The sequence below is a fragment of the Drosophila sulfurigaster genome, chromosome 3 (assembly GCF_023558435.1).
Source record: "Drosophila sulfurigaster albostrigata strain 15112-1811.04 chromosome 3, ASM2355843v2, whole genome shotgun sequence".
In the NCBI taxonomy this organism is placed as follows: Eukaryota; Metazoa; Arthropoda; class Insecta; order Diptera; family Drosophilidae; genus Drosophila; species Drosophila sulfurigaster.
In genome coordinates this window covers 46,204,913-46,231,637 of record NC_084883.1, presented here as the reverse complement: position 1 = coordinate 46,231,637, position 26,725 = coordinate 46,204,913, and the positions used below count along the sequence as shown (strand labels likewise).

General features: G+C 39.6%; 1 protein-coding gene across 3 annotated transcripts; it reads right to left on the bottom strand.

Moving 5' to 3' along the window:
• Positions 1-294: 294 nt before the first annotated feature.
• LOC133840622 (uncharacterized) lies at positions 295-23,906 on the bottom strand. 3 transcript variants are annotated; one of them, XM_062272555.1, is made up of 6 exons: positions 23,341-23,906; positions 5,056-5,721; positions 4,869-4,985; positions 4,585-4,623; positions 1,831-4,339; positions 295-1,768 (listed from the first exon to the last, which is right to left on the bottom strand). In XM_062272555.1, the coding sequence occupies exons 2-6, from the start codon at positions 5,557-5,559 to the stop codon at positions 1,239-1,241; spliced, it is 3,699 nt and encodes a 1,232-aa protein (XP_062128539.1). In that variant the 5' UTR covers positions 5,560-5,721; positions 23,341-23,906; the 3' UTR covers positions 295-1,238. The 3 variants fall into 3 exon arrangements, with proteins under 3 accessions (XP_062128539.1, XP_062128540.1, XP_062128541.1); XM_062272556.1 differs by lacking the exon at positions 23,341-23,906 and adding an exon at positions 6,189-6,804; XM_062272557.1 differs by lacking the exon at positions 4,585-4,623 and having other exon boundaries at positions 23,341-23,905.
• Between the last annotated feature and the right edge of the window lie 2,819 nt (positions 23,907-26,725).

The window sequence follows — 26,725 nt, the reverse complement described above, 5'->3', positions numbered from 1 at the left end:
TTTTTTTTTGGGGGGAGTTGTTTGAAATTGTTTCTAAAGGCGCAAAAGTAGAGAAAGTTGTATGGATAAATGTTTGCTATTATATATCTAATATATCTCTAATATATATATGCTATTTTTTGTTTATGCTTGGGCTCTAATATATTATGCGTATTTTAAATGGTATTTATTTAAGATTATGGTATTGTGTTTCATAATACAAATACAATATGTAAATGTAAATGTGGACAAATGGAAACAGTCAAAAGCACCGATTTTTCAGCTAAGTTTGTTTTTTCTTCTATTCATCTTCTGTTTTGTTTTGTTTTTGGTTTTTGTTCGTACTCAATATATAATAATCATAATGATAATCACTACGTGGCTAAATGTAATTAATACGCTAAACACTAATCGAATTAAGCAGGCATTCTCCTTTCATTTTTTTACTTTTTACTTTTTGATTCTTCTCTGTCTCTCGGTCTATTTACAAAATTCTTTGCACATAAAATACATATAAATATATATATTAAATATCGATATTGTATATATATTCATATATAAAATACGTCACATATGCCTCCAACTTGTTGTTTGTTGTTCTTATTGCTTTCTGCTCAAAATTTGGAATTGTAAGCAAATTGTGTTTTTTCTTTTTCCTTTCTCTCTCTCTTTCAGTGCTAACGAAATTCAAATAAGGCAACTTGAATCTAATTGTTTATGTACTATATATGATGTGTGTGTGTGTGTGTTTACTTTTATGCACAAGTGTATGCAAAAATTTACAAACTAAGCGCGCCTAAAACTCAAATCAAATTTAAATGCATTTTTCATGTTTCTCATGTTGTTTGTTGTTGTTGTTGTTACTTTTGCTTATTATTGAATTTCGCTCATTTATTATAAACAATGCTTCTTCTTCATTTCATTTAATATAAAATATTTATCAAAAATAATATGCAGTATATTTTTTTGCTGTTTTTCATTTCACATTTTGTTGGGGATTTTCTTTTTGCCAATTGTTGAGATCGTTTTCTTTTCTTGAAATGAGTTATAAAATTTTGAGTGGATTGTAAGTTTTTCTTTTAGGGGTTTTCCTGCCTATGTACACTCTAAGAATAATACCGTTATGTATGCTTGTGCTACAGTCTCGTGCGTCTGTCCGTGTGTGTGTTCTGTACTTCTTAAGTTTCTTATTTTTTTTTTGTTTGCTATTGCACTTTAGTTGCTAATTAGAATTTCCTTTTATTTTTTTGTTGCGCTCTCTACGTGCACTCAATGATCATGGGCTGATTGGAGGACTCAATGACCGAGGGTCGATTCTCCTGCGCCTGAACATGACCATGTCCGTGTCCCAGACCATGAGCATGACCATGACTGTGACCATGTCCGTGTCCGTGGCCATGCAGATAGCCAGCCTCCTGCTTCAGCGATTTGGGGGATAAATGATGGGCGGCTGGACCCAAATGCTGCAGCTGTTGATGCTCCGTTGGCTGCTGTTGCTGTTGCAGATGATGTGGCGCATTGGGCGCTGTGGTCAGCAGCATGGGCGGTGGCTGCAACAGGTGGCCAGCTGATGGTTGTTGCTGCTGTTGCTGTTGCGATTGTTGCTGCTGCTGTGGATGTGGCATATGCAAATGCGGCGGCTGCGCGTTGCTGCCGAGCGGTATGAGACGCGGTGGCGATTGACCGCCCGTCAAATGCCGCAGACTCGGATGCACCGCATGTCCTGGATGCATATGCTGCTGCAGCTGCTCGTAAGCCTCGCGAGAGTCCGGCTCCGGCAAGTCTTTGTCTGCATTAAAAATATGAATTTAGCATGTGGAAAAAGCGAATTTGGAAACTCTCAAAACTCACCTAGACACTCGGAAGTCGCTGCTGCGGCCATGGCCAGCTCCTCCTCCAGATTGTTCGGTTTGCAGCTGGTGGTCTTCCAGTGTGTGCGCAACCCTGACGCACTGATGTACTTCTTGTCGCATCCCTGACACACATACGGCCGATCGTTCGTGTGCAGTCGCTTGTGCAGCTTCAGGTGCACGAATTGCGTGAACTTCTGCGGACACAGATCGCAGGCGTAAGGCTTTTGGCCGCTGTGCAGACGCAGATGAGTCTTCAGATTCGAGGTGCTCGAGAAGCGCTTCTTGCAGATGTCACACTGATGCGGCTTCTCACCCGTGTGCACCAAATGATGCTTCTGCAGATGCGCCAATTGTGTGAAGCTCTTTGTGCACACATTGCACTTGAACGGACGCTCGCCGGAATGCGTGCGGAGGTGCACCTTGAGATTGCTCAGCTGACCGAAGGTCTTGCAGCACACATTGCACTCGTAGTGCATTTTGCCATCCTTCTTCTTCAGCGGATACGGCAGCGAGCGATAGCCACGTGATGCCAACGAGTTGGGACTCAGCGGACTTCCGCTACGCGGACACGAGTTGCCATCGGGACTGAGGCTGCTCGGTGGCGAAATGCGCAAGGGGGACAGACGTTGCAACGGCGTCAGCGGTTGCATCAACGGATGATTCAACATCTGGGTGCTGCTCTGCAGCAGATGCAAATTCGATGCCGAGCCGCCGCCGCTTGAAGCATTCGACTGCCGGTCGAAGGGCGAATGCGAACTGTGCGGGGGAGAATGGAACGTGGAGGTGGCCGCATGCAACGATTGTGCTCCCGGGTAGCCAGCATAGCCCGCATAGTTCGGCGAATGCGCTCCAGGCTCGTAGTGTGATCGGGATGGGGAGTAGATGACATTGTGATGATGATGCGACGTTGGGGGCGGTGGCGAGCATTCACCCTTAATCAGAGCCGCGCATTCTCCCTTGATCAGCGTCTCACGTCTCAAGGACAATTCCTGTTCGGGCAGTGGCGGCGCCAGCTCCTGCGACTGTCCCAGATTCGAGCTCGAGTCGGGACTCACGGCGTTGCCATAGCGTTGCGACTTCTTGTAGCTGTAGGCCATCTCAGTGGGTGAAGTTGGCGGTGGCGTTGCGGCATTTGCCTGACGACACGCATTGGCAGCGGCTGCTGCAGCCTCCAAGCGATGCTGACTGGTCAGAATGGTCTCCAAAATGCTCGAGCTGGGCTGCGAGAAGCGCACATAACGATCACCGCTTAATGCGGGCGGATCAGCCTCGTAGTAGGGTTTGCTCAGCGGCACAATCGTGCGATTGTGCTCCAACACAATCACCGTGGAGGACGCAGGCTGTGAGTTTGTTGGTTCCATCAGCGTTGATTCCTCACCCAGCGTTGTTGTGGTGCTAGGTGGACACAGCGCATCCTCAGCGGCAGCTGCAGCATGCAGTTCATGCAGCTCCTCATCCTCCAGACTCGCTGTGGGCGCCAGATGTTCGTCGACATCCTTGAGCGGTTCCTGCTTCACGCAGCTCTTGTTCTTGAACTCGTACTTCAGCGGCATCTTCACCTTGAACTTGCGGTACTCGTTCTTGTCCGCCTCCGGCTGACAGCTGCTGGGCGTGGCCGCATGTGGCGGCGTGCTGGGCGCTGGGGGCGTCACGCTGCTCGGCTTCTGTGCTTGCGCAATCACCGTTTCCTTGGGGGCAATTGCCTTCTTGGAACAGTCCAGCACATAGTTGTGCTCGCTTTCGCTGTCACTCGAGTCCTCGGGCGGCGTCAGACCATCCTCCTGGCACTCGTTGCTGTGATAACCCTCATCGGAGCGCACCGAACGCACGCTGCCATCCTGCGGCGTCAGCTGATGCTCGTAATGATGCTCCGAGACCGCCGAGTTGACGTTGTCCTTGTCACTGCAGCTGTTCAAAGGCGAACGGTCCTGTCCGATGATAACAGACGCATGTCGACTGTGCTGTATGTGCGGATGTGCGCTTGTGGTCGTCGCTGGCGTCGTCGTCGTGGTGCTGACATGTGCAGGCGGGCTGCCGCGACGACAGCATTGCGTGGAGGAAGCCGAAGTGGGAGCAGCAGCGGTTGAGGAAGCGGGTGTGGGAGCAGCGCCTGGCAGATGCAGACCCATCACGTAGGTAATGTGACTGACAGCCACCTCGGCGGGAATTTCGGGTGCAGCGGGCATGGCATAGTGCGGTTTCTTGTGCGGCAGTTCATCATCCTCATCCTCATCCTCCACATCCACATCCTGCTTGCAGGCGCCGAAAATGGTGCGCTCGGGATCCACATCGTAGCCAAGGCGGCTGGCAAAGTCCTTGCAGTACCAGACCATCAGTTCCTCGTTGGGCAGAATATCGCGGGTGGTATAGAAATAGATGTTCTCCTGATGCTGACAGGCGACCAGATTCATCACCTGCAGACTGTAGGCGGAGGCCACGTAACGCATCCAGTTGGACTGCGAGCGATCCGAGCCATCCAAATAATAGTAATCATCGTCCTTGAAGATCTATAGGAGAATGGAGATCGAGAGGTAAAGAGTGGGAAATTGAGTAAATTGCGAAGCAAAAGCCAACAAATAAACACAAACAACAAACACAGTGAAGCAAGCGCAATAGATTAAAGTTAGAATGTACAGAGATGAGACAGCAAGTGCAGTAGAAAGAGACAGAGATAAGCAGAGAGATAGAGGTAGAGGTAGATAGGTAGATAGAGAGTGCGTCACAAATAAAATCAAAGCAAAAGAGGTGGTACCTTAATATTCCCGTAGGTTATGTGGCGTGTTCCCTGCACCTGATTCAAATTCGAATTCGAATCCGCAACAAAATGCAAAATTGTAATTTGGAATTTGTAGTAGTATATATCGTTTATATATAGTAATTTGGGGTTTATGCACATGAAATTAAAAATTCAGAGAAACCAGTTGGTTAGTCGCAGTTTCAATCCAAAAAAAAATAAGTAAGGTTAATCAACCAAAAAGAAAAAGCCCAAAGACTAGTATTATAAAGCGGTTATATAGCGTAGTTGTGTATGCTTACCCGCCAGAAATATCGCGCCTTATTCTTATCATTTGGATAGTTTGAGGTTGGAATGCCTTCGAAAGGGCCAAAGCGTGTGCCACGCGGTATCACGCCGCTGCTCCAAACTCCTTCAGTCTGTAAGTAAGCGACAAAAAGAGATGACCAGTTAATATACTACTTAGAAAGCATGCACTATTGTTCTCACCTTAACATTTGGCGTTGAGTAGACCATCGAGGACTTTAGCGTCAGACTGCGCGGCAGCGTTTTATCCGCCCGATTGGGCAACCCTCGCTCTGCCTGCACATCGGGCACCAAATAGACGGCCAAACGTTCAAAGTCCTCTTCACGCATGCGCGTCACATCGTAGTCTTGGCTGCCGTCGGGCGTTGGGCTGCGACTGCGGCTGCGGCTGCGACTGCGCGAGCGACGCAACAGCTTTGCAGCGTGCTGTGGATGCGCATGGTGTTGTTGTGGATGATGTGGATGGTGTGGATGATGATTTGCTAGCGCGTGTGCGTGTGCATGCGCATGTGGATGATGATGCGCATGTGGATGCTGTATGGCTATGTGTTGTTGTTGTTGTTGCTGCTGCTGCTGCTGTTGTTGCTGGACATTACTCGACGTCTTCATGCTGGCTGGCGTTGGCTGCGCTGACGCTGACTGTGACGCCGACTGCGGCTGCTGTGGATGCTGATGAAGTCCATGCATGTTTGTGTGTTGTTGTTGTTTGTTCTTGGTGATGCTTTTTTTTTTTCTTTTAGCTACTTGAGTATGCAGCTGCTGTGTGTTGTTGCTTTTGCTACTGTTGTGGCTGTTGCTGTTGTTGTTGTTGTTGTATTGCTTAAACTGCTAGTTGAAGTTTCACTTGATCTGCAAGAGAAAGAGAGAAAGAATGATTTAGTGGAAGCTTTTGACTTTTTGCTGCTTTTCACTTTTTTTTTTTGTCAGAACTATTAATAAACACACACAGAATGAGTGAGTGAGAGAAAGAGAGCGCTTGACAGGCAAAGCTTCGCCCACTCACTCAAAATTACACTCTCTATGCATGTGTGTGTGTAATGCAGTGTTGCATTCGTATTTCAATGGCGGCAAAACAAGCGTAAGCGTTAACGACGCGACGTTGACGACGCCTCTCTTCGGCAGCTCGTCGCTTGCGCTTGACGCTCGTCGTAGTTCAAGATTACGGCCTTAATGGAGGTTACGCGTTCACGTTCAGGGGCAAATCTCCTGCCTCCACCCATTTCACCCCCCACTCACCCCCCTTTTACACACCCTTTGCTGATTAAAATGTAAATTATGCTAAAAAAAATAAAATAAAATAAAACTCACTAACTCACTTTTGGCCAACTGCGCTTTGTACTTTCGTTTTTTCATGCATTTATATAAAAAGAGTTTTGTTTCTCGATTCTCGAATTAATTAATATATTCCTGCTAATTGAGTTGCCGCACTGAATAACATTAACTCATTATTGCTCCGCTTTTGATTTGTATTTTTATTTAGTTATTTTTATATTATTTGTTGTATTTTTATTTTTTTTATGAATTTGATTTTATTTTTTCGCTGCTTTGCTCTGCTTTTTGGTTTTTTTTTTTTGGCACTTTTTGTGCTGCTGGCAAATTACGCATCACTTTCCGTTTCGTTGCTGGTTTTCGTGCTCGCTATATTACGCATACGCCGCGTTCGCCCAGCACAAAACAAAACCAAAATGTGCAATTGCCTTGACAAATTTTGCAAATAATTATGTATTTCTTTTTTTTTTGAAGGGATAATTTTTGTTGAATTTGAGGATACGTGTTTGCTACAAATTGTTCATGGCGCACCCGGCGACAACGACCACAACGACGACGACGATGACGATGACGATGACAACGACGACGACGTCCGACCGCAACGCATTCTCGATTGCACTGAAGCACCTCACAGAATTCAGTGTCTTCCCGTTGGATTCTCTCTGTACATTACACATACACACACACATACACATATATAGTGTATATATAATATATAATATTGCCGTTCACACACAGTTGCAGCTATGCGGAAATGTACAACACAAATGAGAGTGGGGGGGTGGGGGAGGCAAAACAAATAACGAGACGAAATAGGAAAATAGAGAAACGGCGAACAACAAATTATTAAACTAATGTCGTGCAAAAGTTTTTGTTAGAATGAACGTTGTGCCCATCCACACAGACGCGGACCGAGTGAGTGTTCCCACTACTGACCCACATACAAGCGCACTGCATGCAACCGGCAGCAGCAGCAGCAGCAGCGGCGACGGCGACGGCGACAGCGGCAAACGTCAGCGGAAAAGACGGAGCAAAAGCTCACGCGCTGCACCCAAAAAAAATAAAATAAAAGCCAGTGAGAGCGAGTCAAACCCGGTAGCCTAGCCATTTTACCCGGCATAGCGAATGCACTCACTCACACTCACACACACACACACTCACACACACACACACTCACACTCACTCACACTCGCACACACACACACACACTCAGACTTGCACTCATTTGATTTTGTGGCGCCAACGCAACAAAGTTTATCGCTCAACGTTGTTTTTGTTTTGGTTTTTCGTTTTGCTGTTCAAGGGTTGCGCGCAAAAGCTTTCGCCGCCTTTTTGCAAGCAGCGAATTCGCTACGCGACGCGGCGAATTCAAACACTGCTGGCCAAGTCCACAGTGGTTGGTGGTTGCAATCTATCCGTTACTTGTTCTCTTCTTCTTCTTGTTGTTGTTGTTGTTGTTGCTGTTGCCTGAAGCGCAATCATAAATTTATTGTGCAAGGCTGCGGCGACTGTCGACGCAGCTACAGTATTGATGAGCCACATTTGGCAAGGGAAATGCGCTGACTGGCTGTCAGCGGCAGCCGCATGGAGCATGCCACAAGTGTGATTGATGCCCCAATGGGCAAAGCCAGCTGCTTATGCTAAGATCCTTTAACAATGAGCAGGCAAAAAAAACAGCTAATAAAATTGAGCAAAGTATTCATTATGTAAAGTATGCTCGACTATTCTATTTTAAGGCAGTGAAAGTATAAAAAATTAAACTCTTATTTTTATTGCCACAATTACGAAAAGTGAACCAGAATTCCAAATTTAAAAATTAGTAATTTTATATTACCATATATTTAAAATTTTATATTATTATATGATTAAATTATCATATTATCATATTGTTATATTCGTATTATTTATTTATGCCACAAATATTATAAGCAATGTATTTTCTTTTATTTTATTTGCAATAAGTTGTCTAAATTTTTTAAAGATAGAATTATAAGCTAAAATAAAAGTATACTTGAGAAGTTAACAGTCTAGAAATTCTAAATTTAAATTTAAACATATATTTATTTTTTTTTAAATTGTACTAAATAAAATCTACTTTTATGTTTTCCCCAATAAGTTGACAATCTTGCATCATAAATATATTAATAAATCAACAGCTACGTATGATCTCCAATTTCCTTCAAATTCTAATCAAAGGACAAAGCAAAGCTCGCACTTCAAAAAATTCAATACCAGCCAACAATTTGCAACCTTCGAGCGATCACAAAACTTATTAATAAATCAGCCACTGAAATGTTCCTTCCTACATTTGCGTATACTTAATAAATTGTGAGCGACAAAGAAATGCGGAACTCTACACCGCGGTGCTTAGCAATCTAATCAGGCAATTGATTGTTCCACTTCTTAAGTGTTTTATCATAAGGTAAATATTTGCTGATGATGACAAACTCACCGCTATATTGTTTTCAGTGCATTTTCGTAACACCAACTGCTCGTCGTTATATGTTTTGCTTCTTTGTTTTCGGGTTTTTTTTTGTCGAAGGGAATAATGCCGTAACAATATCTGTGAGCTACACGCACGTAGAATGCGAACTGCGGCAACGTGCAGCATAAATGAGAACTTTTTGCCCAGACAATTGGCAATGGCAATGGCGGCAACAACACGGATGCAAAAAGATACAGATACAGATGCAGATACAAGTGCAGCTGCAGATACTGTATCTGTATCTGTAGCTGTGCACTTGCACTTGCATTCGATTCTATTTTGATGAGTGCGGAAATGTGCGAATTTATTTTGGCTAGCTAAAAGGTGTATGCAAATGTGTGTGTGTGTGTGTGTAAGAGTGTATACATATATACATATGTGTGTGTGGGTGTGGGCGCCATCAGAAATGCAGACTGTGTTGTTCACTTTGTTTGTTGTCGATTTTATTTTTGGGGTTCAATTTTGCAATTTATTTGTTTTTCTCAATTTATTTTTGGTACTTTCGATTTTGCGCTGCGCCAGCTGCCAAAAACAAAATAAGGTTCTCCTGCCGATCCGATCCGATCTATTCAGATGCCATACTTTCGCTGGCCACGCAATCAAAATTTGCATTCACACAGATTGCGTTCTATTGCCTTAACTCTAGGAAGTCGTCAGTCAAGCAAGGCAAATTATACACATTACACATTACACTCATTGCACAGATAGTGCGCCAAAAAGCTTTTCGCTATCGCTGTGAAAAATGAAAATAAGCAGCTGCACACACACACTCACACACACACACATGTAGTGTGTGTGTGTGTATTAGAAACAAAAAGTAAAAAGCTCAACGCTTTGCGTTTCTAATCATCGCACAATTGCATTTGAAGGACACGAGACGAACAGCGTAGGGCACAGCGAGGGGGCAGCCGAGGGGGGGTTGGAACAGTAAGTGAGGGGTTCGTTGGGGAAGGGGGGTGGAGAGAAATTTGCTTAGAGTTGCGCAGCAAATTAAAAATAAATAAGAGGCACAAACACACACATAACATATGCATAGAGACGAACGCATTTCGTGTTTACGACATAATCGAATAGTGCAGTGAGCAGTGATAGACGTAAAGTATACCCTGCAAATTTAGCTAAATCAGAATTTTATTTACAAAAATTATATGTTGGCTTTTACCTAACTAACTAACTAACAACTTGAAAGTGGGAATCCTTAATATTTGTAAGTCTGTTAATTATTATTATTAAGTTGAAAAAAAATAAAAATAAAAATAAAGATTTTGTAATAAGAAAGTAAAAAAAAAGATAAGAGATTTTAAAAAGAATATGCAGTTTATATTCAAGTAATATTCTTTTAGCGATTCAATAAAAATACCATATTTTATTTATAGTATATATACATTTAGTATATGTTTTGTATAATATTATTTATATCTACTCTTTAAATTTGCTATATTTCGTATATTCATTTCTTTATATGGTTTTATGAAATACCAAACGCAAGATTATAGTATTTTTTCTTTAGTATGTTTACATTTGAATACAAATTATATATTTAGAAAATACTTTTACTCATTTTAATACTATTTTTAAATTCTTATAAAACTATTAAATAATCTCTCTTATATTTTATATGATTACTTTCAATTGAGCATTATTTTGGCTTGAGTATATTCTCAGTATATCAATCTACCCCGCTAGACAAGCAATAAATATTCGCGCAACTAGAAAATTGTCAAGCGAAACGACTCGCAATGAGTTTAACATTCAACTTGAACGCAGGCGACCCGCTGACGATGTCGCTGCAGTCGACGCTGGCGTCGTCATCAACGTCGTTGTCGGAGTGCATTTGAATTTTGATAAGCTTTTGCACATTGCGCATACGCCGTGTGTGTTCGCTAGCTATGCGAGTGAACTACACATCTGCTTTTCTCTAGTATATGAGCACATATGAATAGATTTCGAAGTATTCATGCAATGCTCATAATAATTTTGTTATTCTAGACTGTGCAAAAAAACTTCCGCAACGTTGCTGTTGCTGTTGCTGTTGCATCGATCTTTATCAAATTGCAATGGGGAAGCGAAACGTTGCGAAACGTAACGAAACGAAACAAAAACAAACAGAACCAAATGGCGATATTTCGATTCAAGGACAAGTGCGCGATAGGCAACGGGAACTGTACTAACCGCAGGCCCATATACTACCTATATACAAAGTATATATGCACATATATATAACTGATAACTGCTGCAACAAAAGGCCATAAATCGCCAGTCCCTGGCAAAGAGTGTGAGAGAGAGAGAGAGAGCGAGCATTAGAGCGAAAGAGAGACTCCCCTTTGGGTGGCCTTGTGAAAAGCTATCTAGGAAATCTACGCGTATCTGTTAAGTAGTCTCAATGAATAAACAAATTTTACGATGTATTTATAAGTGCAGTGCAAATATTTGCGTTTAAATGGGATTGAGCTACTATACAGTTCGAAAATGGGTAAAGAAATGGGAATCTTTTGGGTCACTTTGCCATTTCTAATCTAAGTATTGGTAATTCCATTCAGTTGAACCAACTTTGAACTAGTTCAAACCGATTTCAAGGCAATTACAAGGGCAGTTCAAGTTGATTGTCAACTAGGAAAAGGGAAGATAAAGAGTCAGCTGCGATCTACTTCAACTTTTGTAGTACGTGATTCCTGCATTAGAAAGTTTTATAAATGATAGCTATTTATAGTAATACTGTTGTTATCTGTAGTAGAAATCTTTGATAATACGATTATCATTTATCTTTATTGACTTAATATAAAAGTATAAAGTGTTTGAAGTGCTGTCCTTAACAATCAGCGCATTCATTAGCTTCTTAGATAATAATAATATTATTTATGCCATATTTATTGATTTGTTATAAAAGTGGGAATATTTGAAGTGCATTTCCTTGTAATCAGCTCATTCATCGTTTAGTATTTATATTTATTGAACTATTAGAAAAGTACAAGTATTTCTAGTGAATCAGCAATTTATATTATATTATTATTTATTTTTATAAAGTACTACAGAATTATAAATATTTAAGCTGCTGTTCGTTGTAATCAGCGCAAATATCATTTATATTTATGGCTTTATTATAAGAGTCGAAATATTTCAAGGGCTTTCCGTTGTGATCGATTTAAATTTATTTCAAATTAATTGTTGTTTTATTATTATATAAAATTATATTGCATTTGACAGTTAATTTCTTAATTTGTATTATTATATATTTATATTTTGTATTATATATATTTTATAATAACTTATTAATTGTTATTTTATTTCGTTTCATTTCATTTTCTTTCATTATATTATATTTCTCTGTATTATATATTTATATATTTTATGTTCTTTCTTATTCGTTTTTCTTTTTATTAATTGTCATTTCATATAATTTCGTTCCTCATTTTTGTGAGTAAGTATTTAATGCTGAATTTTTTTTGTGGCGTATTTATTAGGCATTGTTTTTATTATAATTGTATGCAACACAAAATTGAGAATTCATATTTTGTTTTGCTTGATTTCAAATAAAATTCTTTTGAATTAATTTGCTTGATTTATTAAATTGAATTTCAAATTCTCTTTCATTACATTACACATTGTTTATTATATTTCTTTGGGTTAAACGCTTTTATACATTTTTATATCGTATTATTCCTGCTTGATTATGCATTTATATAAATGTGTTTACATGATTTGTTTTTCGCTTGTTTTTTTATAGAGTTATTGACTCAAGTGAATAACAATATTTATTTGTGTTGAAATTATATATTTGCATAAGCATTTAACTGCACGACAATATTTTCAAGTATAATTTGTTCTAGATATTCGCGCTGTCAGAAGATCTCAACATTTTAATGATCTATGACATATTTGCTTTAATCTATTGACAGACTGTTGCAACACTTGCTTAATTGCGGCATAAATTATGATTGTTTATGTGCAACAACAATTTGCATACACAAAAAAGTGTTGTTGGCGGGCGTGTTCCAACCCGGAAATGTAAATGCAAATACACAGAAAGAGAGAGAGAATACTCAGAGTGAGAGAGAGAAGGAATGAAATAATAATAGCGAGCGCGACAAATATCTGACAGAATTGTTGTAACGTTTTGAGTACTCGCATTTATTTTATGTGCATGCAAAAGCGAAACGAAAACGAGATAAACAAATAGCTCAAAGAGAGTGGAGAGGGGGGAACTTTGGTGCATTGCATTCAGCTGATAAAATAAAATTGTGTGCGCCAAGTCACATGTGAGTGTGTGCAATATAATTGCCAGAGCTTTTCGAAGGGAGGAAAGTGGTTAAAAGGGAGGTAGTGAGGTGGCGAGTGAAGAGGAGAGTAGCTAGTCAGTCAGCATCATCATCATAACCTTGAGTCACAAGACGAGAATGTGCATGCGAACGGAATGCAAAATGTATCTGAATCTGTGTAGCTACACGTAAAAGTATCTCAAACAGTTTTGTTGTGCTGTGTAGCGATGCGACCAGCAACAATAACAACAACAACTGGTAATTAATATATGCAATTCAAGGACAAAATGCGATTATAATTCAATTTATGCTAATTAAAATGTTCGCTATCAAAATGTTCACAAAAAATGTGTTGTAAATATATTCTGTATCTACACTAGAAACAGAGAGAGAGAGAGAGCGAGGGAGAAAGAGACCAAGAGTGAGTGAGAGAGAGAGAGAGAGTGCAAGAGTGTGTTAGAGAGAGACAGAGACAGCTTGGGCCATCCCCTCGCTAGGGACTTGTGAAAAAGTATTTGTTGCGGTTTCGTTGCACTTTAACCTTGAAATTTTGCTGCTCAACTTTTTTAGCGAGCGCATGTGCAATAGCTAAATGCAATTACTCTCGCTCTCGCTCTCTCTCACTCTCCATCTCTGTCTCTCTCTCTCTCTCCCTCTCTGTCAGTTGCTGCCTCTCTCATTCGCCCGCTTATCAATTGCTGCTGTTGCTTTTGTTTTTGTCGCTGCCCGCATATTAATTAGTTTTGCAGTCGTTCGCTTTGCTGTCGTATTGCAGCCCTTTTCCCCACCACGTCACCACCCACTCGACCCCCACCTCCTTCTCTTGCTCACTCAGACAACTTTTAAACAAAAATTTCATTTTTATTTCAACAATTAAAAGCGAAAGTATAATTTGAGACCTTAACAAATCAAAATGCAAAATACAATTGTTGTTTTTTTTTTGTTCTGTCTCATTCTCTCCATCAATAAATCAACCAGATATATATATGTTGTTTATAAATAATTATACAGCTTTAACAATTGCTTTTTTTTATTACCCTTTCGGCTTTGACGTAGGTCGTATACTCGGTAAGTTTTACTTGCCTAATCACACACAAATGCAATGCCAATTTTCTATAGTCGTCTTATCAGTTCGCTTACTTGCAGTTTAACCCCCTCTCAACCCCTTCTTGTTCGCTTATCAGCTGAGTTTTCTTATTGCGCAGTGAAAGTTTTTCGTTCCTTTGTTGATTTTAATGTTTGCTCATTTAACAGTGCCGCTTTGTGTTGTTGTTGTTGTTCATTTAAGTACGCACATTAAACGTTGCTTGTTTGTCGCTTGCATTTCGTGTAGTTAGAATTGCATTGCGCTACACTGCAGCGAGTGGGGTATATTGATGCAAACAGTCATGTTGCACGGTGCGAATGAAACTGCGCCTAGAAGTATGCTCTAAAATTTGACTAAGGATATTTAGTACAACTTTTTATTGTACTAAGAGATTGAATCTCTCATTATTGAAATATATATTTCTTCAACAATTTATACTCATCTCTTTCTTGAGACTTATTCCTAATATAATATATCTTATAATGAGGTATTTTAGTACATTATATGTATGTATATATATAACTACAAAAGCTGTTATCAATCACTCAGTTGTTATAGACACAATTGATTGTAAGTCCTCAGTTTATTTTTAGAGCAAAGATTAGTCAGTCTGGCATAAATAAATACACGTATGTATAGAAATATAGTATTCAAATTTTGCAAATAATTAGCACGCTAAAGTGCACTGTGTTGTTGCATGTACATTTTAAATTGAAATGAATTTTATTCAGTGACGTCAAATGTTTTTATTTGAATTGAATACTAATTCAATTTAACACATTTGCAATTGTGTTAACATTTTGTTTTCTTGTATTTTGATTAAGTAGTTGAGCTTTAAAGTGCTATAAATACGCAATAAAGAAATAAATAAATACACATTTTAGGAAAAACTCATTCAGGTTAAACTCAACATCATAAATAATAATTATAATTTGTGATAATGTTCAAGAAATAATATAAATACTAAACAAATTTGCAATATCGATTGCATATTAATTGTGGTGTTTATATTTTGTTTGCAATTAAACCCAAAATTATTTTATTTTAAATTTTAATAATAATAATAATAACAAGAATGAAAACTACAGTCAAGTCTGATCGACAAATTAATAATAATAACTTTAATAACTTTACAGCTTGAAATAAAATACAATGAATTAATTATTTATGTATCTTATTTCAAATTGAAATCTCAAATATTTTCTTTAAAATGGAAAATAAATGTATGTTCTCATAGCAAGTCTTTTCTAAATACCTGAAACTAATGAATGACTTCTATGGAATACATTTACTGATCCATAAATCCATAAATTTAATGATTAATTGCTACCAAACTGTAGCTCATATCAAAACCCTTTAACAACTGTTGCCACCCACTTGCCGTGCGCCCAATTCGAGGCATTGCATCATCTGGTGAAATGGCAACTTGCAACTTGCAACTGGCAACTGGAGGTCGCTGAACTCAAAGGTCAACTGCCAGCCAGCAGCGTGAACTGCAGCTGAGTGTAAGTAAGTATGATGTCATGGCTACCAGTCGGCAGTTGAGTTAAGTTGATATCTGCATATGCCTGCTGCCAAAAATAAAAGTCGAAGAAATGAAACATAATTTCGTCAGCAATCAATAAGAATTTGCCAGCAGACACGAGAGAGAAGGAGGGGGAGGAAAGGGGAGTGAATAAATCTCAGACGGCAGGCAGATCTTGGGTTGCTTTAGACTATGTGGGAGGATTAAAAGCATAATCCTGTGGGCGACATTACCTTGACGACACACACACAAACACACAACAAAACACAAAGCAGCACAATAACAACGAACAGCAAAAAAAAAACCAACAAAAACAAAAACAACAACAAATCCGACCTACGACAAAGCGATTGAAAATGCGCATAAATTCGAGACGAGCAACAGAGATAGAGAGACAGATATAGAAAGAGAGAGAGAAGGGTAGACAGACAGGAGCAGACAGTTTGTTGTGTGTGTGGGTGGCTTTCAAAGAGAAGAGGGGGAAGAAGGGCTTTTGGCCGGAAAAAAGTCAAAGTAAAATTTTTGAGCCAGACAACAGAAAAGGCGAACGACCCTTTTGAGCCCGCCAGCCAGACAAGAGACGCGACGAGACGCAGAGCAGACGGCACATAATAATGTTGGGGCAGGGCCCGCTGCTAGGAGTTGCCACTGCTGCTTCGAGTTGCTGCTGCTGCTGCTGCTCATTATCCTTTTCGCTTTTCATACATAAATCGCAAATTGCTGCTGTTCTGCTGCTGCTGCTGTTGGCGTTCAATGAACCCGTGTGTGGCACGTACAACAGCAGCGGTCGTCGGCTTTTCGCCGGCTGCCACATCCACTGCTGCTGCTGTTGCAGTATACACACCCCCAATACGGAAAGCGAAACAAGCGAGGACAACGACAGCAAAAGCTGTACACAATGCACAGACGACGAAGCGCTGCACGAAGGTCCTGGGGCCTGGGCTTCGTTTGGGTTGTGGTCTTGACAGTGTGCAGCAGCAGCAGTGGCAGAGACAGAGACAGCGTTGCAGCTCTTCGCTGCTCGCTGCCACGACTGAGACGGCGACGGCGACTGCGCTGCAACAGCGGGCAAGGACCCTGAATGCAGCAGCAACAGCAACGGGCTAGGATAATGCTTGTTGAAGGAGGCGCAGGCGCCAGGCACAGAAATTTCACTTTTAATTTTTTTGCCAAACGTTGCCGCGACGTCGATATCGATGCGTGCGAGCGAGACAACAATAACAGCAACGTCTGCCATCGTTGTTGTTGTTGTTGTTTGTGTCTGGCCAGGACATTTACTGACTGCTTGCGTATTTCGGTAAGGTTATTGAACTGACAGCGACAGCAAAACTTTCACAAAGCACAAATGCGCTAGGACATGGTCAAAAGCAAAAGTCTCGATTGCAAATTGCAAATTTGCAAATTAACAAAATTCGATGAATGCTTACCTCTCGTTTTTTTGTTTGTGATTTCTTTCTGTATGTTTTCGTTATTTGTTTTCCTTGTTTATTGCACTATTTTGGATGAGTCCACAGTTCAGTCTCAGTCTCGTTTTTGGGTTTTGTATCTCAGTCTCAGTTGCAGTCTCATTTTTATTAGTTTTTCAAGTGTTGGCCAAAATGCATTTTAAACGCGACTTGAAGAAACTGATGATGGCGAAGAGATCGCGAAAATAGATACGATGAAAGTGTTGAGTTCTACGCCCGATGGAGCACATTGTATCGATCTAATATATATATGACTATATATATATATATATGTATGAACCTTAGACACTACAACGAATGCTTACACTTAAATGCCACTTAAACGATTTCTTATTTGTCGATCGACTTGAACACATTTGTGGTATATGATTTTTGTATTTCTCGAATTTACAACATTTTATTTATATATAAATATTTTTTTTTTTTAAATTTTTTTTTGGTTGTTGTTGTTGTGGTCCACGCGACGCGGCTGCTACGCCTGCCAGACATGACCTGCCCAACGCGCAAACATCCCGAGTCAGGACTGAAGCGACTGCCAATTCAGCAGTTGCCACTTTGGCCTGCCACACAGTTTGCTGTCGCTATCGCTGCCGCTGCCGCAGTCGCTGTCGCCGTCGACTTCGACGTCGAGTGCAGACAGTAAACAAGCAGCCACAAAAGGGGGGAGGAAGGGAAGGGGCAGCTGCCACTTGCACTTGGCATGAGCATGAACTCGCACAATAACAATAAGAATAACAACAGCGAAAGCAAGGGCGGCGTCCGTCGAGAGTCGCGTGAATCGTGTGAAGCGAGAAGCGAGAGTCGCGCGTCTGCACAAAATGAGGGGCACAAAAGCTACCCCTAAACAGAGCTTGCAGCACGCTGCAACTGCGACTCCGACTGCGACAGCGACTGAGATTTTTTGTCTGCAATAATTATGCTTCCGAACTAACTGTTAGCTAAGCAAAGGACTGTTGGCCTAGGTCTCTGCTAACTTTGCTGCACTGCGCAAAAAAACGTTGTAAGTGCCAAAGTTTACTTCGTTATACAACACTGTTTGCCTAGCGATAAGTTTGGTTATGCAAGATAAGCAATCTTGTAAATTTTATCTTATCTCCTCAGCCAACGCAAGGTCAGCTTTTGTTACGTTTGCTTGCGCTCATTTCTCGCAGTGCACACAAATTGCAAACTGCAAAGCTTACGCTCTCTCTCTCTCTCTCATGCTCTCTTGCGCTCTCTCAATTGCATTCGCACTCTTTGACTGCATCGGGGGGTGACTTTGGCTTGCGACACTGTTGACAATGAACTACAACCGGAAGTGTTCACATGAACATTATGCAAACTGCCAAAGCACTTAAAGCTCACCACCAACCACCAAAAGCTAGTCTCGTCTCGTCTCGACTCCAGACTTGAGACTGTGGTCGACTCTCTTGCTCTATTCATAAAAATTCAAGCACGTTTTTCAAGTGCTCAAAACAACGGTAAAACAAAAGACGCTCAAGTAGAAGAAGAAGCAGCATGTAGCACTAGAAGTCGAGGCTAAAGCTATTCAGGCAAACAAGCAAACGGCACGTCGACTATTAAATACCCTTGAAATGTTGATGAATTTTTTTGTGTAGTACATTTTGTAATTCGAATGTTATACATTTAGATTTGTTATACTATTCCAAACAACTATTAAATATTGAACCATTTTTAGTTAATTTTAAAATATGAAAATGGTAAATATCTAAATACTTTTTTGTATAATTTCGAAAATTGAGATCTTCTTATATTTAAAAAATTTTAAAATGATATATTTAAAAAATTTTAAAATGATTAATTTCATAAATAGTACTTTAGTTAATATAGTAAAATAAAATCAAAATATTGAACAAATTTTTAATTTCGATTTTTTTCTACCCTTTATTATTTAAATGTTCTTATTTTAAGTTTTAATTGCGTAAAAACTTTAATTCTTATTCCAAGAAGCGTTTCATAAGATTTGTAATTTATTTACTTCTACTGAAGTAATAATTTTGTCGTTTGTCACGACTTCTTTAACAAATTTATTAGACTCCGCTTTAGCGAACACAAAGCATATGTTGAAGAGGCAAGTAGCAAGAGGCCAAAGCAATTCATAAAATAAATACAGTTAGAGCGCGTTTGTGCTTAATAAAAAACCATTTTGTCATTGTCAAATTACAATTACGCGCCCCAAAACTAAGGCGTGGCTATTGCTGGGCGATGGGTTCGTGGCTCGCATAACGTAATGTTGCTGATTGCAATTACGTATGCGCGACACGTAAATGAGCATAACAACAATAATAGGTAAAGCAACAACAAAAGAGCTAGCTCCCCAAAAATAAAATTAGATGGAAAAAGACAAAAAGACGGTGCGCGTCGGCGGCTTTTTTTATCAGCGCCGCGGGCTCAGTCAATGTCACAGTCAATGCACAAAAGCAGGCGCAACAACAATGCCTGCACATTTACAGCTAAACAGCAAACGCCACACGCGATAGTGTCGAAAGACAACAACAGCAACAACAACTACAAAGCGACAAGAGCAACAGCAACAGCAACAACAACATGACACAGAACCTGTCGCAGCAAAGTTCAACAACAACAAAAGCCGAAGTTGAACACGAAGTCAAAGCTGAAGCCGAAGCCGAAGCCACCTCGGCGCATGCGCTTGCGCTCTCAATGAAACGAGCACACACGAACGAACGAAGCCAAGTCGCGCTCTCGCGTTCGCTCTCTCTCTCTCTGTCGCTGTGCGTGCGTGTGTGTGTTGTTATTGTTGCTTTGGTTATAACGCGCTTGAGTAGGTCGGTCATTGAACTGGCGAACTTGTTTTCTTTTCATATGCGCCTCGCATCGCATCGCGACGCGTCTGTGTCCGTGTCCGTGTCTTTCATTTCGTTCTGTTGTGTTGCCTTTGCCATGGCCATTGCACACTTTCTTCCTGGTGAGCAACGCTCAACGCTGAGTGCGGGCTCTCTTAAAACCACCTGTGCATCGCGCACAAAGAGAGCGCTCGCTCTTAAGCGCTTCTGACTGCTATTGTGAGGCTGTGACTGTGCTGGCATGACTTGCATGTCTTTGCAAACGAGCAATGCGTGGCAAGTGCATGTCAAAGATATGCTCCAAGAGTGGCTGCTGTTGATGTTGCTGTTGCAGCCTGGGCAATCAGTCGCCGCGCAACAATTCTAATTGCAGCAGCAGCAGCAACAAGAAAGCAAAAGGCAACATCAGCAGCAGCAACTTAAGGCAGTGTCAATAACCCCTTGAAGTTCGTTTTGCGGCTGCGGCGAAAAGAGTAAGAGTGATTTGATTCCCTTTTCATGACGTGACGGCGCGGCGCGCAAAGCCTTAGAAACAACAAAGCCAGTCAGCAGCATGTTGCATGCTCCAAGAACTTGCTTGCCAGCAAGAATAAGTGCAAGAACCTCTCCGCATGCCATGTGCCTTTTGAGCCATTTGAGCATTTGCCAGTTGAACGCCCTTTTCACGGCAAATGATTCCACCACAGTTGCCAGCGAGATGCCACAGCTCTAGAGTTGCCTGTACCTGCCCCAACCTAGACCCAACCGACCCCCTTCCTCTCTCTCTCCCTTTGCTGCTGGCAGGATGGTTGCTAGTAAATTGCAGCGTTGAACTGGTTTGCTACGCTCAAGCGGCAGATTCACTTTTTTTTCTTCTCTCGAACGCGCCCTTGCCCCATCATTATTCTAATGCAAGACTCCTGGCTAGCGAAGCCTCGGCTGTATGCTGTGTGGCCGGCCAGAAATGAAAATGAAAACCGTTTGCGAGTTCGTTGCCTAAGTCTTTTGTTTGCGCGCGCGCAGTCATTGAACTCTGCCAGTGTGTGTGTGTGTGTGATGCTGCTGCTTCTTCTATGTAAGTGTGTGTTTGCTTAGTTGCTTACGGACCCCCAAAAAGTGTGGCATATCAACAGCTGGCAAGAAAAGTGCAAAGCTCTTAATACACTCAGCCTTGTTGTGTCTCATTTAAATTGCTAAATCAACACTTGCCACGCCCCCCGGTCGCGACCTCTGCTTATAGTTAATGCAATTCAACAGGTGGCAACTGCGTTGCGTCTTTGGCCAGGTGCAGCTAATGACCTTGATATTGAAATTGAGCTTTGTGTTTTTTTTTTTGCTTTTTGCTTTTTGTATTTGCATTTTGCTTTTGCATTTGCTTTTGCTGTCTTTGCTTTTGCGTTTGCTTTATTCATTCATCTCCATCGCCACGTTTCGATTTCATTTCAAATTTGTTTTTGTTTAGATAATATATCACAAGTTGTTGTTGTTGTTGTTGTTACGACTCGCGAGTCATTTAAAGTCAAAGTCAAGGTTTTTCTGCCTTACGTCGCCAATTATTTTCGCGTCTCTCGCTCCCCACTCTCTCTCTCTCTCGCTCGCTCGCGCTTCTTATATACCAACTGAATATAGTATACATATATATATATATATATATATATATATCTATATCTGATTGTTGTTGTTGTGTGTTTGCCCATTAGCTGCGTTTTATTTGCTTAAGGCCAGAAACTGGTTTTGTCCAATTATTTGTATTTTTATTTTGTTGCTCATTTTGCGCTAGCTTCTTATTGTTGTTTTGCGATTATTAAAAATATACAATGTGTATAGTATATAGTAGCTACTATAGTATATTGTTCTATCTAACAAAATGTTAATCTACACATTGTGGTCGCTGACTCAAAAGACTGATTGAAAGTCGTCTCGTCTTCTTTCTTTTCTTTCCTTCTTTCACTCGTTTTCCTGTTCGACGGCTATTTTCGATTATTTTTCATAAAATTCGCATAAATTGGCGTTAAGAACGTTCAACTAGCCTGACATTAATTAATCACCATCGTTGCTTTTTTTTGTTTTTTGTTTTGGGATCTCTTTGAGTTCTTCTGGTACATAGTATAAATTTTGGATTTTTACCTTGAAACCCGTTTGGGATGGGTTTAAGTTGTTTTTGTTATTTTTGGTTGTCTCTGTGGATGATTATATAATCATTATTATGCATTATGCATAATTCACAACTAGAAAGTCTTCAGCGACAGCTAGAAAGATGTGTCCGTTCAAGGCGGAATACTTTTCTACCAATGATCATGGTTAAATTTAAACGCACTTATGTCCACTTTTGTCTAATTGACAAGCAATAATTTGTTAAAGCAAATGTGCTTTCTAGAAATGCTTAAATTAATTTTAAATTCAGGAACAATAATTAACAACTTTTGCAGCTGCAGCATGTCGAACAATAACAATAAAACTCAATAATTCAATTAAAGTGGCCAAGTCGAGTAGCTTATGCAATTTGTTTACCGCTTTCTATTTAATCGCGATGCTTAGTATTCAATTAGTTGAATTAATTCTTTTCCTTTCTTTTTTTGGGGGACGTTTTTGATTATGTAAGAAGTCGTTTAAGCTGTCACCAGGAAGTCCCGGGGACTTTGCGACTTCACGTCTTCCGTCTAGACATTGACATCGACAAACAATTAAACTCTGATCTTAAGCTCTGATGTAAGCGTGAACAATATCATCATTAATCACAAAGTATCTACAGGGAATTGTCAGTTCCATTTTAATCAATTGGCATAACGATTGCAAGCTAAGCTCGGCTGTAACTATCTGCGTATCTATTTAGTGATCGGTGTAGATAAATATCTCTATTGTCCAGACGACAAAGTAGATGACAGTTTACTAAAGTTATCTCTATTGAATTGTCTATTTACTGAACTTTGTAACGATAGCTATCTATATCTATCTGTAACTATTTAGAATCTTCTATTTCTAAAAAGATTGATCCCAATATGTATTTTCCAAGTTCCTAAGCAATAATAACTACATCTCTTAACTATAAACTATCTATAACCATCTATTTCTATAAAGCTCTTTTCTAATATTTATTTTCCAAGTTCTCAATCTAATAACTAAAGATGCAGTTACTATAATCTATAAGCTGTAAGCTTAGTAAGTCTTATATATAGTTCTCTTCATCCAATTTACTTGCTTTTAACTATACTATATAATTTTGTAGTTTATTGTCTTTGATCCTATACAATTATTCTTTTTAGTTTACTTTTTTAGTTTTAACTATCTATAATTTTATTTTATCTGCACCTATCCCATATAATAATAAAGATTTTCTCTATATACATTTTTTATTAGTCTGAATCCATCATATACAATTTTTAAGTCATTCCTTCTACTATATTATTTTTTTTCATTTTTGATAACAGTTGACAACCCTGCGCTGTAAAGTTATGCGTTCAGTCCCAAAGTAGTTGGAAAGCTTTTCGGGGAGAACTTTCGGGAATTGCCCAAAAGCTTCTGAGCAATTCTTGGGTTTCGTTATAAATATGAGATGGACCAAAAATAATTACATTTAATGCTAAAAATATAACTCACCATTTTCATTGTTTAAATGCATATCCGTATTGCGGTTTTTTGTTACTGCTGCTGCTGTTGTTGTTGTTGCTGTTGATGATGCTGTTGCTGTTAATTTTATATCCATTACGTAATTAATCCAAATGCTGTTTGCTTGTTGTTACATTAAACACTTGTTGTTGTTGTTTCTCTTGTTGTTGTTGTTGTATGCACATCTTTTTGCACTTGTTTAATTTAGAACTGATTGACCAATTGATTAGACTTTTGATAACGATTCACGTCTTATCAATCTGCTCTCAATAAACCATTTGTTGCACCTTTTACTGTTGTTGCACTAGAACTTGAGTTTAGTTTAGAGAATTTGTTGTTAGCACTTTTGTGTGTTGTGTTCTATTTTGTGGTGCTGCTTCTTAATGTTGCGAGTGTTGTGTGTGTTGTTGCGAGTGTGTTGCGTGTGTTCCGTGTTATGTTTGTTTGTTTGTTTTTTCTTAGTTTTGCGGCTGCTGCGTCTTCTAAAAGCAATAAAAAACGTAACGCGTGCTGCTTACGAAACCATGTCTCGATCGTTTTGTTGCTTACGGGAAACTGAACTACGGATGAGTCGCGGTCCGACTTCAATGTCGAAACGACAGCAGCAGCAAACAGCAGCAGCAGCAGCAGCGTCGACGTCGACGTCGTTAGAGGCTTCTGAAAGCAGCAGCGGCAGAGCAGCACAGATAGCATTTCATTACACGATACGCACACACACATACGACCAGAGACCACAGCAGACAGACAAATGCTCAGCTCGCTGCTTTCTACTCTTCTTTCTCTTCAAAACACACACACGCACACAACCGCAGCCGCAGTCGCAGCTCAGGTGTCTCAGGTTCTTGATCACACACTCACACACGCAAAAGTCGCTGCCGACGTCGCGTTGCTGCTGCTTCCTTTTTACATTGAGCGACGAAGTCGTCGTCGTCGTCATCGGTATCTCTTCGGCTTTGCCTGTCTGTCTGTGTGTGTGTGTGTGAGTGGTGAGCGCGCAACAGGCCAGAACTTTCATTCAAGGTGAGCAGCGGCATCTCTTTGGCATTGGCCTCACTAACTGCTTTGCTGCTTGCTGCTTGTCTCTCTTCTGCTTGCGTCGCGCTCTCTTCTTTTTTCGTTGTGTGCGTGTGCTTTTTCGCAATAGTTCTAAACGCCTCTAACACACGTCGTCAAACGGCCAGTGAGTGCAAATTGAGCATGAGAGCGTAAAATTACAACATTTTCAAGGCTTGCCTCTGCAGCAGCGACAGCAGCGCTTTTAGCATTGATCTTGGCGCTCATTTGTTGGACTCTTCTAACAAGTTTAGAATCTGCGCAAGCGAAGCGCGACCAACCGCCACTTGTTCTCAATTCTCTTAACCCGTTTCAAAACACACTCGCACACACACACACACACACAAGCGTCACATCGCGTTGCGTCGCTTCGCGTCGCGCTCTCGCCCACTCTCTGCCCAGGTGAATACTTGTGAATACTTGTACTCAGCACTCACAATTGCATGTAATTGGACATTGCCGTTGTTGTTGTCGCCGCTGTTGTTGTTGTTGTTGCTGTGTTTGTTTGTTTTGGCGTATTAAATTTCATGCTATAATTGCATATTGTAATGGACGAACGTCTCAACTCGCAGTCGCCGTCACCGTCATATTTGTTGCCCAAAATGGAACTGTAATTATAAGCAGCTAAAAAAAAAAAAAACAAAATAAAACACGAATAAATCTTAACAACACAAATAAATCTTATTATAATATTTAAATACATTTATTTTAATGTGTACACTAATAAACTGCTATGATTAATATTGATTAATACATCATCAAATTTCAATAGCAACAAAATAGTAATTCAACTAGTGAGGTTTTTAGAAAGGGAATTTAACATACTAAAAAAATAGCAAAAAATAACTATAAATTATGATTAAAAATATTTTTGATTATAAAAGTTCATGAGTAATCAATTAATCTATTATTATTCACACCATTCAAAAGTTTAACTAGTTTATCGCTGCATCTTAAGATAAAAGTTTCAATAGAACATAAAAAAGAAAGAAAAAATCTCTTTAAAAAAAATATATTATAGGAATATAAGAAATAGAATTGATCAAATAAAATTACGGAAAACTATAAAAAAAAACTAAAAAATAAAAATATATTTTTTTTATTGTATTATTAGGAATAATAATTTAATCTATAACAGATATTCACAACGAATATTAAGATACAAACTTCAATAGAACCAAAAATATACAAATAATCCATTTTCTAACGCTAATCATAAAAATATATTATATGAATATTAGAAAGGAAATTTGACATATAAGTACTACAAAATATAGCAGAAAGTTCTGAATTTTCATAAGAAATACTTATTTTAAACGAAATTTTATTAACAGATCATGAGTAAGCAATTAATCTGTGCTATAGAGATATTATAGAGATTCACTCTATTCAAACTACATCAAAGTTTAACTAGTTTATCGCTGAATCTTAAGATGGAAATTTAGCAAAGTTCTAAGTGAAAGGAATTTGGCAAAGATTTAGTATACTTTCAAAATGAAATGTTTGTCCATAAATCGTTGCTTATCAATCTTAAGCGAGCTCAGAAAACTGTTAACTCTTTAAATAGAACCTAACAGTAACATAGCGCTAAACTATTAGACAAATAAGCAAATTATTTACAGAGTATTAAAGTTGTATTTATATTATATTTTGCATATTTTTACATTATACAATGCTTATTGATTAATCATTATGTATTAATCATTGTGCACTATAATCAAAAAATTAACCATCCAACAGCGCAAAAGAATGTTTTTGGCTAGGAATTCATAGTATTAGTTCATCAAGCGTACTTTCTAAATATAGAACCCAAGCATTGTTTAAACCGAAAGTAAGAAAAGCAAGAGCTTAACTCAAAAGAATAAAAAATAAAACTTAACACAAAATACAAAGCGAAATGCGCGGATTGCGTAATAAAAAGCTAAAAGGTATTTACCTGGTTACAGGTAAAGACTTCCGCTGTGGAGAGAAAAAAATAAAACAACGAATAGAACAAATAAATGCCAAATCATTATTTACAGCAAAGAGGCAAAAAGGCATTAAGAGGCAACTAATTGAAAATGGCATTTACATAACTAAAATGTAATTAATAAAGGGAGCTCAAGCGCACAAGCTGCGGGCTCAACGCCAATTGGCAGTTAGAAGTTGTGAAGTTGGCAGCTTAGCAACTTGGCAACTTGGAAACTTTTTCTAAGATAATCAATATTTTTAGCATTAAGCTAACCTTGAACTCTAGCATTTGGCGGAGAGGTGTCAGACAGCCAAAAAGAGAGGAGCAAAGGGAAGATTATGAGGCAAATCAAAAGGCACGCATAATAAATCA

Bases quoted from the DNA above. Each gene is read 5' to 3' on its own strand.
- LOC133840622 (XM_062272555.1), bottom strand. From the start codon at position 5,559: ATGCATGGACTTCATCAGCATCCACAGCAGCCGCAGTCGGCGTCACAG. The intron at 4,986-5,055 runs GTGAGAACAATA...GCTTACTTACAG, and splicing joins ACTCAACGCCAAATGTTAAG to ACTGAAGGAGTTTGGAGCAG. The intron at 4,624-4,868 runs GTAAGCATACAC...AATTTGAATCAG, and splicing joins AGGCGCGATATTTCTGGCGG to GTGCAGGGAACACGCCACAT.